Below are 20,384 nucleotides of genomic sequence, written 5' to 3'. Positions count from 1 at the left end.
ATTATTTGCAAAGAGAAGGAACGTGGTGACAGGGTCCATTAATTGAAAGGAAAAGAATGATGAAGGCTGCAAATATGAAGTGTAGCGTTAGATGGATCGGAAACCTGGACTTTGAAGCATGAAATAGAATAGTTCTTTGGTTTTGAAATATGGATATGGAGATGGATGAAAAGCGCGTTGGAAAGTGGGGGAGACCAGCGACGAAGTAATCAATAGGGTGGGAAAAGAGAGGAAACTACAGGGGGAAATTGGAAGAAGGAAGGGGAAAGTGTGTTGAGAGGAAATATTGAGATGGGTTGGGAAGCCAAGAGCCGCTATCAGCGGGCTGAAAGTTGGGTGGTCGGGGCTCAGGAATGAAGAGGCTAGGCGAAATGAAGGCAGGTTGTATGCATGAACAGCTCAAGGGAGTGATGACTAGAATGGGACAAGGGAGAGGAAACCCACGCGGTACCAGGCGCATGATGTACAGTTATTGAGGTCCGCCCAAAACCGCCTACCATCGATACACAATACCTTGAATTTAATTAAACAATGAACCAAGAATTGCTTGATTTGGAAAATTGCAAAATTATTGTCGGAAGACCAGGGAGGGTAATCGTTTTCAGTTTCTGCTCGTGGGTTTCCCATAGATCTAATAAGTGTACGGCTTTGTTATGTTGATATTTCTGCGACATGCGAAGTTACACTTCAAGAGAGAAAGAAATCCATGTACTTCGCATGCAATCGCTTTCCTCTTAATTCAAAGATGCCACAGGACACATGCGATTGGCATCATCAGCATGGCTTGGATATGGCGCCATATGGTACAGCCCCCATAAGGAAGTGGAATGTGGCACGCAGGCTGAGAGAGGGACGGGTAAACCGCATCCGTGGTAGAACACTGGGACGGAGTGTGTACGTGGGTGCGCGAGAGCCGCATCACGTCGCACCGCTCCCTCCCCGCGCTGGCGCCGCTCATCGACCGCGGGGGCCCACCCCGGGGGGCGGAGGGAGGGGTGCGTGTGTGTGTGCGTGCGTGAAGGGGTGGGGGAATGGATGCTGCGCCAGCGGAGGGGGGCGCGGCGGGGGGCGTGGCCTGGAGGGGCGACCAATGGGAAGCGTCGGAGGGGCGCACGCGGCGGACACCCTCCCTTCGATCGTTCGAGGGGGGAGGGATAGAGATGCGGGGGCAATGGGATGCGGGGTGGGGGGACCCCTGCCAGTGGGTAGGGGGTGGGTTGGCGTTGAATGTCTCACCCTGTCCCTCTCCTTCTCCTCCCCCCCTTCTCGACCCGCCCCTGCGCGCGGTCCAGGGGCTCATCCAATGCACGAACCTTCATTTTTATTGTAATTATTCACCGGGGGGGGGGGGGGGTGAAGAGGCGGTCTCTCTCTTCGGGTCGCTACACTTCCCTTTGTTTGCCCCGCCGTTTGTTGGGGTTCCAGGGCGGGTTGGAGGGTGGCCGAGGGGGAGCGGGGGATTTGGGCGGTTAGGATTTGGTCGGCCCAAAGGGTTCCGAGCACACAAGGGAGGGAGAGATTTCCATTCATTATTATCCTTGTCATGCATCGGCATGTATTGAGGAATCCCCTTAATTGGCCGATCCCTTCGAGCGATCCCCAAGAGAGAGAGAGAGAGGGAGAACCCCCGTGCGATTTTTTTTCATCTGTTCTTCTCCTCTTTCATCCCCTTTCCTCCCCCCTCTCCACCCTCTCCATAACCCCATCCCACCCGTTCAATCCCCCCTTTGGCCGGGACCGCAATTCTCTATTTGAATGGAACCGCGAAACGGTTCAATCGTACGGGACTCCATTATCCCCATCCATATTACGTATTCCGCCGGCCGGTTTGCATTCCCGGATTCTTTGTGTGGCCTGGAACAGTCGGGCTTGTTTGGATTTCCAGGCTCTCTTCTCTGGTCCTTCCGACTTGCCGCGCCCCCCCAACGCGGCTCGCGTGAGGGCGGAAGGGGAGTTGGACACAAAGAGAGAGGACGGAGAAGACGAGCGAACGGTTCTGGAGGCGTCCGTCACTTTCCTCATCTCCCGTGTGGAAGACCTGGGCGGTCTTGGATGACCCTACGACTCATACGTTTCGATTTGAATTGCGTCCGTTAATTCCTGCCCACCGAGGCCACTTGAAAAGCTGAATCTAATTCTGGAGGCCAAAGTTATTAATTTTGAAAAATAACTGCCACGGACGTCTCTTCAATTAAAAAAATATTGATCGAAAAACTTGACATTTCATATGAGTCCCGTCCAAAAATATTTTTAATCCCTCGTTTGGTTTTATGATGACCAAAAATGAATGACTATTATATTGATTAGTCAAATGGAACCACGGACGCATTTATTAAAAGGTATGAGAGAAGACATCGTCACCGTATGTGAATCTTTAAATCACCAGATTCACCTTCAGTGGTCAAATGTACAATTTAGGAGGCTAAAATAGAAAAAGAGTGTAGGAAAGAATTTTCATGCAGTGGCCAATCACATTATATTCTATTTAACACAGAGACTGAAAACAAGGCGAACGGTTACCTCCGATATTAAGGTTTTGGATGTAAAAAGGGGAAGTATGGAATGACACTCCTGAAATTCATTTCATGTAGAATTCCAGCAAAATCCCCTGAATACCTTCCATAGTCTGTTGTGATTTTGATTTGGAAGTATTTCAGATATTTTATGAAATGTTTAACATCCCCGAAATATGAGATTATTCGCTAAAATATTCTTCATCTTCTAACTAAATAGAATTCCAAATATTCATTTTGTAAGATTCGTTTTAAAGTAACTCCTCTAAAGTTTTAGGTAAGCCTCATTCTGATGATTTTTTATTTCATAATTTAAGGGTGTAATTTCCTTCATTGATGAAATCCACTTCTGTTCGAGTTTCATTTTAATTGGCGTTTCCGTTACAGCTTTGACTCTAATAATCTCTCATTCTCTGTTTCCTTTTCTACAATCTGCTACATTCATGGTGTTACTCTGCTTGTTTTTATGACGCATGAAACCAATACCCATACGGTGCAATACCTCGTAGAGTTCACAATAAAATTCTATTGTCCCCCTTTCATATGTAGAAATTCTCCATTATCGTTTAACTCTTCCCATTCAATATCTATAAGCCATCTTTGCACCTTCTTTATATTCCTTCGTCCTCAATTTCATACTGTTATCGCGAATGCCTAAATACGACAGGAGAGTATAGTTCAAGCACATTTTATCTTGAATCAGATAAGAGTGTGTTGAATTAACGCTACTTTCCCTAAAAGATATTGTTCTCAGCCGTTGTTAAATATTCTCTCCTTAACGGAAAAGCGAGAAATACATAGTGTTAAAATCATTCGTCCTTGTTGGGATATGGACCCGGGTTCCAAAATGTTCGACCGAGGGCTTTAATCAGGGAAGCTATCGCCATCGAGGTGAATTCCTACAGCGCTATGAAAATGTAACCTTTCATTCTTGGCAACTTTTCATGGATTTATCCGTATTGAGCTCCAAAATGCGAGAAGTTCACTATGTAAATATAATTCGGTTTGATCTGGATTTTCTCTGGAAAAACCTTCTTATAGATTGACCTCTCTTTTTAGTTCTATTATGCCCATTTCATATTTTTTGATTATTCCATCAATGGGTGGAATCTACAGTAGATTCTTCAATCAAACGCAACTTATAAATATCAGCATAACAAATGTCTTCCACTTTTCGTATCGCCAACTACGGCGTATTATTGATTCCCTCGCTTTGATTTTCCTTGAATTTCATTTATTATTTTTTTAAACGTATTTTGAAGGCGATCATGGATTGTCATGCACACTTTTTGTCTTGCTTCCTTATTCAAAATTTGTGTTTTTTTACAAATATGACAGTGCTCAATCACGGCTGTCTATTCTTCATTGACAACGCGAAGCTCTCTCTCTGGTCATTCGTATTGCCCGTAGGATAGCCAGCATTCTGCTCTTCTCGGTGCTGTGATATACTATTATCAACAAATTCGCTTAGACAATAAAGTTAACTATTGTTTTTGAATTTTCTTCCTGATGAGAACTTCTGGGACTAAAATGACTTCTCTCGTTCCTCTGTTTTATATCGCCAAATTGGTCTTCATTAATGGATTATTCTATTTTTTCTACCATTTTTCTCTAAGAGATTCCTTTCAGAACTATGTTTGCGAAAAAATTCTCATAACTCATAACGTTTCTTGTTTTGGTATAGATATATCCTTTCGGGATGCTATAGAATTTTATTTTGCTATTAAAAACGAATTACTGAGCAGGAAAGTTTTCTGCATCAATCAGGCTAGCCACAAGGATCATGTTAGTTATAGTTTTAGGGGAGGCGACCGACAGCTAAGGTCATTTGCGCCATTAGGGATGGATGGGAAAGGAAGGGTGGAGGGTATACCCGGCGTCGGCATTTGCCCACGCGTTCATTTTAGCAGACCTGCTCAGTGCATGCGTCTGTTACCGGTGGACGCTTCTATGTTCGTGGAACTCCCGTTTCCTCAGTCGCACGGTTGAGGTCCCCCGTCCTTGCATTCTCGGTCTGGGGAATGCACGGGTGTGTGACGCAAGGATTATACCTTTAGAACAGAGTTATCGCAGGCACATTTGAGCATCTGTAGCCTACTCTATTATATTCCCGAAATCTTATTCAAACACATCGAAACCCGGTCGTAAAAAAATTTATCAAATGGAAAAGTGCTTCGATCGGTTATTCATTATGTTCAACTTCCGCCACATCACGCATGAAGCTACTCAATTTGTTAATCACGCACCATTTGTTTTTCTTATGTCTCCCGGTACTTGAGCGGAGGATGACGGTAATGCTGTATGGTTTTCACAGATATGCTGGTAGATGTTAGTAAATCGAATCTTGGTCATATGCTGGCAATTTTGCATGCTGGTCATTTCTCTGTTTTGAAATGTTCATATGTAATACCCTTGTCTCACTTAAAAAAGGAGAGTGAGGAATTAATTATTCGATACATCCTTTTGATGAAACATCGCATTGGTTCGGATAATTCCACCGCAATTTCAATCGTATACCGAACGCGATTACATTTTTCTATTAAAATTTGCGTATGGGGCTGAAATGATGCCATGTTTAATTAATTTGAGGGAATATAATAATTAACGAATTGGGTTAAAGTTCATTTGCCGAGCATTACATGAAAAACCACGTGTTGATTGTAACACACCGTGTAAAACGCCATTAGCTCTTCCTGTTCGACTGTCTCTTGAAGTGTGTGCGTCACCAAATTGTAGCGGGATTTCAAGTTAAGAAGTGGAGTTTGTGCCGAAGATCATTGAAACAAGAACGATGCACGCAAGATAATTCGAATTCTAGACTGAAATAATTTTATAGGCCATATAATATAAATAATTTTAGATTCACTTGACTGGTTTTATTACTTCCTGAAGTTTTTCCTATCCTTTTTTATGGCGTTCCGATGAAATTTAAAATAAAAATTTACGCACATGCCCTGAAAAAGTCTGTTGAATCTGTAAAAACGAGAAAAAAACCAGAGAAACCACATGAAAGTATTAAATATTACTAACGTTTCTCGTTGATTGTTGATGGTTTTTTCATTCGCCGAGTTTCTGTGTATAATGGTGTACCTAGTATAGATGTCGTTATTTTTCAGACAAACATTTACCTATGCGAATTGTGTTATGGTTTTTATTTTATGCTTATCTTCAAAGTGATTAATCTCTATCTGCGTGGGGCACGATAGCGCAGTGATACAGAATTTTCTTGTTTTCATTTCGCTTGTACACATCTATGCGCACATGCTTGCATGTCACCCGTGGCCGGGGATGTATTTATCTTCATTCCCTTGCCTCTCACCCCCACTTCCCCGCCCCACCCCACCCCCACCCCCTCCTTGCCCTGCCGTACGCTCTTCGTCCCTCAATCTCCCTCCTCGGCATTTTCTTGCATCGTCTAACGAGCTTGACTTCCATGTTTTCTAATGAGAACCGCAACGTCCGAGGGAGAAGTAATGCAGCATGCATAACGGCCATGCCCAAGCATAATGAAGTGTTCTGTTTCCTTCTTGGTGACCCGCGCTCAGACAGCTACAAATGTAGAGACAGTGACCGACGGGGCAGAGCTGTCTATGATAGCATAGATTGCTCCCTGGGGCTATTTTCACTTCTTCAGTCTTTTCCAGTGGCACGTGGTTATAGACCCTCGCCAATCAGTTTGCGTGATGGACTAAACTTTTCAGTCAAAAAACTCCTTTTTTGGATTCGAGAGCACTTAAGTAAATGGTATGGAGAAAATCTATTTACTATTCTCAATAACTAAACTAATTTGTTTTATCACCTGCACGATCACATGGAAATTTAGCAAATACAAATATTCGCCCCACTAACCGCCATACTCCCACGTCATTTTGCTGAGTGAACGTAGATATAAATGTATGTGGCCCACGAGCTTCAAATATATTGACATGATTTATAGGCTTAATATGTTTATGTGGCACGATTTCAATGGCCAGTGCAGGGTGTAGTATTAAAAAAATCATAGATTTTAGTTTAATTATTTTATTTTTGACTACCTCAGATATTCGTTAAAAAATTGCTATAAGTGAGAGAGCGAGTGCAAAAATGCACTGAAAAATAGTCATGCTTGATGTTTTGGTGTAGCTTTCATTTTGAAATCCATACCAAAAAGACTTTGTACTCTTCCACAGATTTTATCAACATCTGTGTAAAAGTACAGAGCCTTTTACTATGGATAATAATTACTTCCACGAAGTGAAGCCTGAAACAGTAAAATAGTATATATATTTTGTCAATTTATTAGATATTCGGATACCTACAAAGTGTGCATATTCGAGATATCTTCTCTTCAAAAGATTGCAAAACAGATGATATGTTATCTGTAAATTGCCAGGATACAATTTACATTAATTTTCATTACATCACATTAATTAAATTAATTTTCTTAATTCAGAGCACCAATGATTTAATATATGGTAATGCATTTAATTATGGCGTGACTGAGCCTGCACAGCCTGAGGCTGCAGTAAGACGAATTGGAATGAGACTGATTGTTTTCAAGTATTGAAATTTTTGATTTCCCATCGGCATTTTGTTATATATAATGCCAACTATTAATAATTTAGGCAAGCTGAAAAATAAATTAAGATCGCAAGAATAAATACGTTGGAATTCGCGTGGTCTCTTAAGTACGCCCCAGAATTTTGTGTACCAGTAGATTCTAGCACTTGATCAGACCTCAGCAGGAGGGTAGATGCTTTTAAGGGGAATACAGCCACCTTAGTGACCCAATTTTTGCTTTGAACCACTATAGAGCCCTTCTAATTCACATGCTCCGACTAAAAGAAAATATTCGCATTTGAAATTTAGATTATAGTAATTAACTTCGAATGGAAGTTCATAAAAAGCAGGAGTGTTGGCCTTCTCCAGAACGCATCTCAGAGCTCTGGTGAACTCAATGACTGGTGAATAATATTCGGGGCATTACTTATCTTTTTAAAATGGATTACTGGTTAAATGCGTCCGTTTGTACTTGCTGTTTAGTGGCGATTTCCTTTTAAGTCTGATGCGTCTTTATTCTTATCTCCATCTTAATTTAATTTATCTTAATTGTCCCTCATAAAATGTTCCTAGACAAGCAATAGTTCCTAATATCTGGATCTTATAATCTGTATGAGATATCCGTAGGGGTCATTCCCGCTCCTTCCTGCATTTGTTGCTTGTTCTGCTATTAGAATCAGTCTTTGTTAGTATATTTTTTATCTTCATTAGCTGTCTCCAGTAGTATGTGTCAACGACTTATCCTTAATATTTTCGCTTTTTTAGTGGTCTATGACCTTAAAAACACTATCCTTCATACGATTGATTCTACGTTTTCACCTGCTTACTTGTTGTTGTAACCTAATCGTCCCTAATTGTGAAGTTAGCAACTTATCATGCTGCATCCGAGATGTCCAAAGAATCCACTTTTTCTGATTTCTCTTCCTCCAGTGCGACATCTGCTCTCGGCTTTTGTCTTTTACTGATAGGATTCAATTTTCGAATCCGCTGAAATCAATACTGGATATATATTTGATCTGCTGCGATCAAGAGTCTCGTCAGGTCATTTCTATCATCTATCATAGCGATGCCATCGTAACAACGAAGCGTTTTGCTTTTTTCCCAATTTCATCTAAATCCTTTAGATATCCATTTCTTGATTGCTTTGCTTCTAAGCAATGTAAATTGAACAAAGCTGGTGAAATATTTTCATATTGGCCTAGCGTCTTCAATAATCTGGTTTCCAAAGAACCGATGGTACTTCGTTGCCTTCAGCCAAGTTTTTTTAATGATTTGAAAATATCGCTTAACTTGTATTTTCAAAGTATTCGTAACAGTCCAAGGATAACACACGCACACATTGCTTTTTATGCATATGTATCAGTTTTAGAAGAACTCTTATTCCATACTTACAGAATCTGAATGAGTTAACGAACGCCTTCAATGCTTGGGGTGATTTGCGCATAAGAGGACGGTAGATTGGGGCTTTCTAAGCTTGTCCTCTGTCCAACTTCTTCCCGCTCAGATTCTAGATATCTTTATGGTAATATTTCTGTCATGAAAATTACATTCACCTATAATTGTAAGTCAGCCCTGTGCGCAGTATATATTACTATTATTGAGATTCAGAAGTGTTTTCGCTGAAGTGCCTGGTTTCATCTCTGCAGAGTCCGTTGCATCTATTAATATATACGAGTAATATATGATAAATATACATGTATACCTATATCTCCGTCCTCTTTTTGATTTGCAGCAGCACCATCATCGTGGCAACAGGAACCCTGGGCAGCAGGAGGAGGAGGACGAAGAGTGCCACCTGGGGCCGCCGCCCCCCTCGTTCCATCCCTCCCACCGCCCCCTATCGCCCTCCCTGCCCCCCCTCTCCCCCGCCTCGTCCTCCATGGGCGACTCGGACCTTGGGGGCGGAGGGGCGGGAGACTTTGGGGGTGGAACCAGCGACCCCCCGAGCACCCCACCATCTGACCAGGACGACGGCGGCAACATCGTAGCCTTCGGACAGCACGACCACCACCACCACCTCCAGCACCAAACCCAGAGTGTCGCGCCCCACGCCGCCAATCCCTTCTCTCGATTCGCCTCCCGGAACCCCTCCCCATCCATCCAGCACCAATCCTCCCCCTCGCCCATGCACCAACACCATCACCACCACCACCACCCTAGGCACCACCATCATCACCACCCCCACGGCATCACCGCGCACCACCAGGGGCCCTACGACCCCTGCCCCCCAGCGGACTCGGCCCCTCTCCTACCCTCCAACGCAACTCTCCACTCCCCCGACGCCATCCACGGGGCGAAGCAGCACCGCCAGGGCGGTGCTTCCCCTGGACATCAGCAGCATTACGGGGCCCGGGGTGCTGGCGGGGGTCCCATGGGGTCCCCGTGCGGGGCCCTACCGCCCGCCGCACAACCCCTCGCGAGGAACGCCTCTGCAGCCCCTCCCACGTGCTCGCCCCCCCAGGGGACACCCGAGGACGGGGCCCGCGGGGGCGGGGGGCACGCGCAACCGTGCGTGAAGCAGGAGGGCCCGAGCCCCCGGGGGGGCCGGGAGTGGCGCGGGGCGAAAGCGGAGGAGGACGCGGGAGCGTGCGCGGGGTGCGGTCGCCGGATTCTGGATCGGTTCTACCTGATGGCTGTGGAGAGGCGGTGGCATGCCTCGTGCCTCCAGTGCAGCCTCTGCTGGAGGAACTTGGACGGGGACGTGACGTGCTACTCCAAGGACGGGCGGATCTACTGCAAGAGGGACTACTACATGTGAGTGGGCACCCACGACCCTTCCACCTGCCCACCCCCTCTTCCTCACCCAAGGCCTTTGCAGTCACTGCGCTCTCGTGCAAACTGTGGGTGAAGTCTTCGAAAGCGCTCTTCCCGGCTTCCCTCCCGGCTTCAAAGACAGTCAGCCGTCGAAACTTCGCGTAGCTAGAGAAGAGGTGGGCCATCACCCTGTCGTGGTAGGACATTCAGTGTAGACCTGATTGAATGACCTCATGCGCTAAAGGAGCACTTTAGTCGTGCAGCTGTTTCCCAAACTGCGTTGCCTCAGGCGTGCGTAAAACGTATTCGCATTGGATTGAAACACAAAAATTAGTGTTTTTATGTAATATAATTGTAACCACGAGCAGGGTATTCGGGTAAAACGTTCTGAACATAATAAGACATTGTATCTTACAGAGGTGTCTAAATAAATAGGTGTTTACTGCGCTCGAGGTATATGCACTAAATGGTGACTTTTCATTTACGAGTATTAGATCTTAGTTAATTAATTTAATGTCAAATACTCTAGAGTTAGTGTACTATTTAAATGAGCAAAGCTGCTTACCAAAACTAATATTTTCCCAATTTTTCGAATGTAATTAAAGGAAGGGTAGGTTGAATGTCGTTTTTAGTGTGACTGGAAATACATAAACCCCCTCAACTAAGAATAAGGGAAATCTCGACGGTTTTTTTCGAAACAAATTATTTAAAATTTAAAAACAATGTTATTCAAACTGCTGATGATTAATGATTAATAACACAAAACGACACTTAAACATGACTGAAGCCTCAATGTACTTATCATTCCGGAATCGCCGGCCTTTTTAATCGTCGCAGTGATTGTTAGAGATCGCACCAAAGTCAAAGGAGAGGGCGAGGTCACTCAGTTTTCCAGGCTCCCGGCCTCCACTCTAACTAACTCTCGAATTTTTCGTATCTGATTTCATGAATATTATAAAACATCTTTACTGAGAGCCACTTACAAAATTTGGGAGATATTTGCAATTAACGTAATTATTCTTACCTCAAGCAGAGATCTACTAGTTTAAAATGTATTTTTTGTTTATGGTTGTTAAGGATCAGGGATTTTCTAAAAACTGTAGTGCTGTTATGTTTGAATAATTGGAATGTTTAGCGCCTGAAACTGTTAAGTTTAATTTAAATTTTAAGCAAAAAAAGGTCTTACATTTGAAAATTTTTACAAGGAGATCAAATTATTATGTTTAGTAATTGAGAGAAGAATTAAGTTAGATTGTGAACGTAAAACAAACGTACCTACGGCCGTGAAACAATGGGAAAACGAAATAGCCAATCGATTGATTGGCACATGGTTTGTTTTGGGGGTAAGTTCCTAGAATAATATATATGCGGCAGCGTGTTTGTTAGTAGGAATAGATAGAGTGCTGGCCGTGGCCCCAGTTTTAGAAATCAAGACAAACCCCTCCGAGCACACCCAACTCAATCCAAACATTGTGATGTTGAGTTGTGACTTCAAAAGACAAATATGCTACCTCTGCCATAATTATCAATGTAAATTAATGCACCTTGAAAGTGCTGCAAGTGTCAATTATTTTTTACCTCTATTATTTTACCTGATTTCAGTGATGAATGGTATATTTTCCTCTCCAGTTTAACTGTTTACCGGCATCTTGTGAACATAATTGTCGCACTAATTATTAAGAAATGTTTTCTGTTTTTATGTTTCTGGAAAAATTGCGTAGCCTAGTCTGTTAGGTAGCCTATTAGACGGTGTGTTCGGCTAGAGTAGATATGTATGGACTGGTGGGTCCCGAACTCGAATACAGGGTGATGAATTTGGATATCCTTATAATAAATTGAGCGCTGCGGTATTATTGGCACCAGAACTTATTTAAAAATCAAATTTAAGCACAGGGAGTGGAGCATTCCCCTCCCACCCAGAATTCTCCTCGCCTTAATGCCAAGTTCGAAGAGACCTCTACTCTTGACTATAAAGTTCAACCTCCACGCTAATTACACTGTTTGGGGATTGGTATGTTTACGACCTTTCAATATCGTCTAAGGCTAATGAAACTGCGACGACAGTTGCCTTGGAAAATTTAAGGTGCATCGAGGTATTTTCACGAGACTGTTGACGAATTGTGATCTCCAGGTCTTTTTTTTCTTACTGCACTTCGCCAGTTTTACGACTGTGGCTAGATAAGTGGCAGACAGTGTAATTCAATCACGTAAAACTGACAGGAATAATGTGTTTGATGGTTGTTTCCCGCGAAGTTGATTTCCAAATTGTCTCTTAGAATATTAACATAGGGCAATAGATTTGAGAGACATTCGTTATACGTTCGGCTGATCTAAGGCGCCCACTCGCTCATTTTTTCCTTCGATTACGCACGTGATTAATGTAAAATGCTTTTTGACTAGTTATTATTGTAAAGCTTGTCATATTTCTCAAAAATATTAAAACCTTTTCCAGAGGCTCCAATGTTTTACCTTACCTGTCCATCAGGTTAAGAAATATCGTGTGATTATTTCTGTTCTGCAGTAAAATTTTCCTAACTTTTGCCAAAAATTTGAAGCAAAACCCAAAGAAATAACTGCCGCATTAATGAGAATGAATATGATGACTTATTACATCTACATCATTCTTCAATCGTAGTTTTGCATTTAAACCGCGTATTTAATGTGTTTTGTAGGTTATTTCCGGCTCAAGTCATATTAAATCAAGATTTATTCCAAAAATGTATAGCTTAGTAGCATATCACTTATGTTCAAATGGGAACCCACGGTCATGGTGCAAACTGCCCAACCGGCATGCATGGTGAGTTAACTGGATATACATTGTAGGAATATGCTTTTACAGCGACGGTAGTGCACATTCTGGCATTAGAGACAAATATTTAAGCGGATTATCAAGTGAATTCACTATGACATTCCATCATGTACGAGTTCTCATCACGATTTTGGGTCGAAAAAAATTTTTTTAGCATTAACTCGTAAGAACGCTCAAGAAGTTATCTCCTCGAAGTTTAGGAATCCGCTCTCCATGAAATTGTAGCCATTTTTCACGTGTTGAAAGTAGATTTGCTTCTGTGCATAATAAGTTGAAAGATTCTCTACATATCCAAGTACGCACAAATATCTGATGGTGATATTACGAGCAAAGGCTACACTTACGTAGTTCAATGGCAAATATGGTAAGAGGAATGTCGCGTAGGAAGTTTGCGGAATTAGAAACAATTTGTTTTAATCGCATTCGAGACTCGATTTGTCATCTCTAGTATAATACAATTGGTACGGCAGATGAATTGTAAAAATTTGGATTGAAAGTAGACATTCAAATTGATTGTCGTTATCAAGTATAAAAACTTGAAAATTAAAATCCTTGATTTATTTTCTCTTGGCTAGGCTGTGGCCGTAAAACTCGTGGAGTTTGTTGATTCAATAGGGTTTGAGGACTACACTTTGAATTGTCACTAACGATTTCGTACGTATTTTCTTGCTGAGTCTTCAAACGGTTTCCAAATCAAATTAAGTTACAATTCCATGATTAATTAAACAGATGCATTTATATTTCTAAATTAATTCATTAGTCTCTTTTAGTATTTTTCTTATTTATATTCGAAAACAGGTGTCAATGTGAATACTTCCTCAATTAATATTTTCGGGTGGCTACATTTTTGTAGACAGTCTTCGTATAAAACCAGGTTGGTTATTGATTGATTGAGAAGCATTCACTATTCCCTTAGATTATGGTTATTTCAAGAAAGTTACTCTATTTCTTTACTTGGGAAGCAAGATAGTAAAGCGCGTAACATCGCAATATTTTCTTGTTTTAAGCCTTCTGGTTTTATTTCAATTGCATTTTCTTAATGTATGAAGATTCTGTGAGACTATCAGCTTTTTGTTTGTTATAAAGAAATAATTTCCTGATATTTTAATGTATATAATATTATATCCTGCTGTTTGAAATATTTTTAGCACCTGAACGATGATCCATTCTATTTATTCGGTCATTTCTTTTCACTCTTCTAATTTTCAGCGCAGTTTACTCCTTGGATCAATAAGGAACTCTTTGAGATGCTGGGATCTTGTTTATAATAGGCATCAAAGCGAGTGCGACTGGAATATATATCGGTTTGACTCTCTGACTCTCCCTCTGGTGGCTTATTGGGAATGGAGTAGTGCAGAGGATGGATAGGGACGAGGGGAGCGGGGTGGGGTGGGCGCGAGGGTGTGGGGGAGGGTCGGGGTACGTGATGGAGAGTGATTAATTGCGCCGTGACTTCACAATATGGGCGCGCTGAGCATCTTTGCTCGTTCGGTTTCTTGAAAGGACGGTGACTCGGCCGTTCTACCCCTTCATTTTTATTAGAGAGAGAGCCCCATTCGAACTCTGTCGGCGCCTTTTGATTGCCGCATTCCGTTCTCCGCCGTGCGATTATGGGACTTTGGAAATTTCTCCCGTCTTAGAGAGATTGTTGTTGTTGCTTGGAGTCTCCTCCCCTTCACCTCGACTCAAGTCGGGGCGGAATATGGGAAGTCGCCCCGCGTGCGCCTTTTGTTTGCTCAGCTCAGGTCGCCGCCTTTCTCCGCCCTCCTCCCTCCCATCTTCCTCACTCTGACTGAGAGAGAGAGAGAGGACGAGATGGAAAGCTAGCGCTATTCAGCGGCGGGTCTCTTCCTTCACTTGTTTTTTTGTCGTAATTACGGCGCCGTCGTGATGCTGTCGCTCGCTGAGACGCGATTGTATCGGGGGAAGCTTTCTGCTTGGAAGTCTATGCATGCATAATCATTTATTTCAAATTCTCTGGCACGATCCGCCTTTATTCCTCAATTGGGCATTTACAATTTCCCGACTTCTGAGTTATAGTAAAAATGCAGAAGTAACTTCCTCTGCCTGCATTCAAATTGATGAATGGATTCGTGTTCTTGCATTGAATTAACATGAAAAGTACTAGCACTTCGAAATCTTGTCGCTATAAATTTCCAGTTCTAAGGCAACATTAAAGATTGTTAACTATGCTATGTGGATAGCGATGCACGAGGGCTTCTAAGGTTGGCGCTGTATCCCGCCTCGTTCACATTTTCATTCGCGCTGCACGACGTTCGCGAGGCAGGATACTATTCCACGAGCGTTGAAGTCTCCAGGAATCAAACCGGCCGGATCATCCGTATCTGTGATCTGTTCTTAGAGTTTTCTAAAATTTGCATCCAAGGGAAAGTGGCTAATGGGAGGTGGGTTTAGTCCACCGATCAGAGCAGAACTCAGGGTTCGCGAGCGTCTGGGAGAAAGAGCGAGTGCACTATTCTTTCGTTCGTATTCTGAATGGCTCTGGTGGAAGATGGCGCCCGGAAATCGGCTTGAATTTTACATTGGGAGTGGACTTGTTCACTTCAATGACTTCCAGTCCAATAAACAAAGACATTTTGCCAGAAATAGTTGGGAATTTAAGGAATGGAATTAAACGTGTATCCCCACTTTCAAATTACAATAGTTAATAGTAAACCCTCTTGTGTATGTAGAAAATTATTACGTCATTTCTCAGTATTACGCCATTTTAGAATAACAATTACTTTTCCATTTCTCCGATGTTATCCCATATGTAAGATTATGGATTATTGCATCTTATCAGCGGCTTTTTGCGCGAGTCATGCTGTGCTTACTGAAAACGCCCTTCACATCTCTTCTATCAAATGTGAAATAACCCGATTCGAAATATTTCCTTGAGTATACTTGATGACCCCATTATTTGGTAAACCTCACCGTACCTATTCGATTATCATTGAAAAAGAACTAATGTGGATATGGAAGGTTAAAATTATAAGTGAATTACTGAACTACTCGAACCGTTAACGGCTAAGTCTGACCATTTGTCATTATCCCATGTGATTGAATTTGATGAACCAATGAATACCAGATTTACATGAAAAGTACATGAGTGTTCTTTTCATTATTTAGTTTATAAATTAACCAGAATAGTTTTCTGAAACTTCTTGCATATTAGTAGTGTGGATATAATTGCTCGGGAATCAGTTGCAAGAGTGAATTTTTTACAAAATCACAACGGAATATCTTTGGAAAGATATGGATTCGTGAGGTATCCCGGCAAAAGAATTCGCATTCACAACGCAGAGGGAACGGAATATTATGCACTCTTTTATCTTCGGGGATGGCGATCAATTGGATTGAAAAGGACGTAATCCAACTAGCAGGATATTGATTGCATTTTCACTATGAAGAGTTTTTCCATCTTTATAACACATTCCAGGCATAAGTACAGTCGGTATGTGTTGTATTGATCCACAGAGTCAAAAAATGTTCTTAAGAGCCATGGCACAAACATACCTATAGTCCATCTAGAATATTATAAAATGTTAGGAGTAAAGAAATATATCGCCATATTGAGGATGGTGTATGTCAGATAGTAGCCAACTGAAAACTCGCCATTTCATTTTGCCTGTCCATGTCTTGGATATCCTTTATGGTATTTGGAAATTCTGTCTCTGCCCTATACTTTCATCATCGCAGCGGAATAACATCTAATGACGGAGGAAATTCGTCTTTGATTAAGTTCGCTAATTGTTAGCCCCTAATTATTTCAAATTGTTTGAGAATATAAACGATCTCTTCAATCTCGAAAAATCTTGTCTCATTTTGGCATCGTACCTCTTATTTAAGATTCTGCAGCCTATAAACACCTTTTTCTGTCGATACGGATGGAATTCAATTCAAGGTATTCTTCTAATAGATTAGAAGATTGATTGATCTTCTAGTTATTCTTCTAAAGATAGATTTTGGGCAGTACCTAATGAGTATTTTCGTCTACGTATCACGAAAACATTTTCTTACTGACTTATATTGCTTCCGTCTTCATTTCTTCGTAACTTCTGCCTGCATTCATGCTGCCTAGGAAGCCTACTCTATTTCATCCTCCACCTTGCTTATCCAAGGTTTTTCCTTCGATATATGTAGCGGTCTAATCTTCGAGCTTAGCGTTGGTGGCTGCGTAGGGTACCCACTCTCCTTGTCTTCTCCTTTACGAGTGATTTGAATCTAATATTGACTTAAATCATCCAAGGCATGAGAGATCAAAGATTTTTCTCGGGGCATGACTATTCTATGTAAAGATTTCTGCTGCGTGAGAAGTAGGTGTTTGGGTTCGATCTAATCCAATCCGAGGAGCATTTCATTTAATTAAGTGTATCATGATCAATACTCAAATATAATTTTTTCCACCGAAATAAAACTGCCTTCATAACCATTACCTATTCGTTCTCAGCAGTTTCTCTGCTTCTATGTTATGAACGAAAACTTCTTTGATGAAAGTTTATATGCGTGGCAAAGTAGTACCGATTTAAGTAAGAATGATTTTAAATGGGAGTTGGATTCTCTCTTTCAAATTTTTGAAATTAGAATGGAAAATGATGATATTCCAATCAATACTTTCAAAGTAGAAAAGAGCATTTAGCATTTTCTTTGATGTGCTTCGAGGTTGACGATATTGAAAAGGATGGTTTTATTTGTGTTGTCACGTAAATGAAAATTATTCTCTTTGAATTTTAGGGTAATCAGTACATTAAAGTTCACTGGTTAATTCTTCCTTTCTTTCCATGCCTCTCGTATTATCTGTGAGTGATTTGCAATTATTCTTCGCTAGGCATTAACACTTGTTAAGCATTTCGTAACTACAGACTTCCTCTTTTCCTCCACGAAACAAGTGGATCGCGTGCCTAGGGGTAATGTGTTCGCTCATCGCATGTTACACCGACACGTTGAACCGTTGTTTGCATAGTCAATTTAGGAATGCACATAAATTACGATAATAAATAATTGCTACTGAGTTTTATTACATATGGCTCTGCCCAAATTCCTGCGCCAACTACATCCGTACCGACTGCGCCTTCTTTTTTTCTATTCCCTCCATGCATCGTTAGTATTCTTGACACACGTGAGCTCAGGTAACTTCAGTACGTCCTCACATCATGATGTGTAGCGTTTCTTCCAAAACGAAAGCGTTTAAGAAAATGCATGGCGGAAGGAACAGTTGGTGGAGACTTTCTTTTCATGTATAGTCAAAATAGTCAATGCTGGTGGAATTTAAGTTTTAATATCTAAATTTTAAGGCTTTAAAGACCCACACTGGCTACCTCAACTGGTAGAACTAATACTCTGATGGAAATTATTTTGTGAAATGAAAACACAAAGCTACGGAAACAGGTTATCAACACTTTTATCAGAATATATGTAAATTGAATGGATATGATTCGGGCACTGAGGAAAATCTGAAAAAAATATAATTCAAGTTTTCATCGAAATGCAGAGGTAAGTTACTGAGTCCATGATAAACGGGGAAGAGGAACGAGGCGTCCCTCAATTACTAACTGCATGAGTCTCTGGAAATGCGAAGACTCGGAGCTAGATCAAACCTATTGCCAACGTGATTTAACTGGAATGGTGATTATATTTACACATTAGTAAGATATTCAATCGGAATGATGTTTCGTAGATTTTTTCCCTAAACAATGCATGATCGAATACAAACATATGGATTTACTAAAATTATGTACAAACCACCCATTAATATTATTCTTCTTGTTTTCATGGATCGTATCCCTCTGCCATGCACCATTACAGCAGCGTGATAGTGATGATAAGAACACTAGTAAGAACTTAGGAGGAATTAAACCGAAACAAATGGTGTCAAGAAGGAAATAATAACTTATTTTAAAGAGGTTAAGTCAACTAAATCTTCTTAATCATCATGGTTCTAGCCAAATGTAAATTTCGCAGAACGTTAAAATCTGGGCGATCACCTGTGGACGCCCATAAAATTTCTTTGGGTCAAAAGAAAGAGAACGCTTAATTTACTTTTCTACGCGATAGTTTCTTTAGAATTCAGCACTTCTACGGTTTAAATTTCATAATTAAGAGTTATTGATTATGCTCAAGGTGGCGCGGCGACAATCACCATCGTATTTGGAGGTTTTGCTCCAATGACACCAATGATTGATTTCACTTGGGAACGCGATGCAGGAGCGTATTATACATAATTAGTCGTTTATAATTGTAGGAAGGGACGTATAGGTCTCAATAGTTGGATGTTTACATTGTTTACTTGTACATCATTAGCGTAAATGAACTGACCAGGGGCAGATACGTTCGAATAAAAGTCATTTTACTTGACTACGCTGCGAAATCCAACCGGGCAGCGACAAAATCGGTGCTTCATCCGAAGTCGTATTGTGTGCCAGTGACGAGGCGGTGCCTGCGTAGAATGCCATCAAGATGAGCATTGAGAGGGGGATGGATCCTCTGGGGTCTCTCGACTGTGTACTTCCCACCACGACGTGAGCCCCACTGGAGTACCCTTGATTCAGGCGTGCTCGAATATTATCAGGTCCGCGGGCGAGGGTCACAAGGAGCGGAGGGCTATTGAGCGTCGGATGGTGGGGGGGCAGGCCGATTGGGGGGTGGCGTAAGGGTGTCGTTCACATCGGCGGTCCTCTGCCCCTACCCCGCCGCATGCCGCCCGAGGGACCGCCCGCCCCTGGGACGAGAGGCGGCGGATAGCGGATTACATTCGCTCAAGCTTCCGCTAATAACATTCCCGTGGGAAACGCCACCAGTGGCGAGCCTTTGAACTAATCGGATATTATTTGCTCGGTTGTGATTTAATTTCGAACCACGAAAAAACACACTCACGCACGCACTTACTGGCGGACGGCTTAGTTTCCGTCGGTGCCCCTCTGCGGGAGGGGAAGGGGTGGGACGGAGTGAAATGTGCCCGGGAAAGGGTGAGTAAAAGGGGGATGGGGTGGGAAAAGGCGGTTTTTCGGTCTCACCTCCTTTTTTTTCATACGTAGCTCCGTGGGCTCCCTGGAGCGTGGGTGGGTGGGGGGTGGAAGCAGCAGACGGAGTGGATTATGGGAAGGGAGGAGGGATTTTCCCCAATGATTGATTTCCCTTGGGAACGCGATGTAAGTGCGTGCTCGAGTGTGGGTGTTGTTATTACGGATCACGGCGACTGAAGAGGAGGAATGTCATTCATCGCGGGCGGCGTTCCCAAACGGCGGTTGTGGTTTCTATTCTTCAGGATAAGAAGTTATTTGAGGTTCATCTCCCGGGGGAGGATATTCATTTACAGCCCCAAGCAGAACTATCCGCGGCGAACGCGTAGTCAACAAGGGGTCGTTGGGCGCAGGGGTGGCACATGCAAACGAGGGAGTGTCCGCCTCCAGAAGGCCAAAGGCGAGGATGGGCGAATCGGTAGGCGATGTGCCCTCGCACGACCCTCCCCTCCTCTTCATTCCGCTTGATTTGCACTCTTAGTGCCCTCTCTGAACCATTATAGCTTTTTTCCTTTCTTTGACCTCTTGATACATTAAAAGCAGTTGCTATTGCTGCTGCATTCGTCCAGCTTCCCTACCCTCCCTCCTTCTTCACTTCTCCCTATTTAGAAAGACACGGCTGTTGGCACGCGAGAGGTGTGTAGAGCCGCGCGTGCGCAGCGAAACTCAGGAGAGAGCCACCGTATCGTTTTCAATGAGTTCGCCCGGAAGCTGTTGACGTCTTTGTCCGTGGAAATCACCATTGCGTAG

The 20,384-nt window shown here is 42.4% G+C and overlaps 1 protein-coding gene across 1 annotated transcript in view; it reads left to right on the top strand.

The window, feature by feature from the left end:
* Positions 1-745: 745 nt before the first annotated feature.
* The window catches only part of LOC139691039 (uncharacterized), a 61,183-nt gene continuing 41,544 nt past the window's right edge, over positions 746-20,384 (top strand). The window contains exons 1-3 of the mRNA XM_071588759.1: positions 746-856; positions 6,946-7,017; positions 8,785-9,806. Of these exons, the coding sequence (XP_071444860.1) occupies positions 746-856; positions 6,946-7,017; positions 8,785-9,806 (1,205 nt within the window). The remainder of the gene's footprint in view (positions 857-6,945; positions 7,018-8,784; positions 9,807-20,384) is intronic.

The sequence above is a fragment of the Hetaerina americana genome, unplaced genomic scaffold (genome assembly GCF_022747635.1).
Source record: "Hetaerina americana unplaced genomic scaffold, ioHetAmer1.1.p SCAF_3, whole genome shotgun sequence".
In the NCBI taxonomy this organism is placed as follows: Eukaryota; Metazoa; Arthropoda; class Insecta; order Odonata; family Calopterygidae; genus Hetaerina; species Hetaerina americana.
This window is presented reverse-complemented; position numbering and strand designations above follow the sequence as displayed.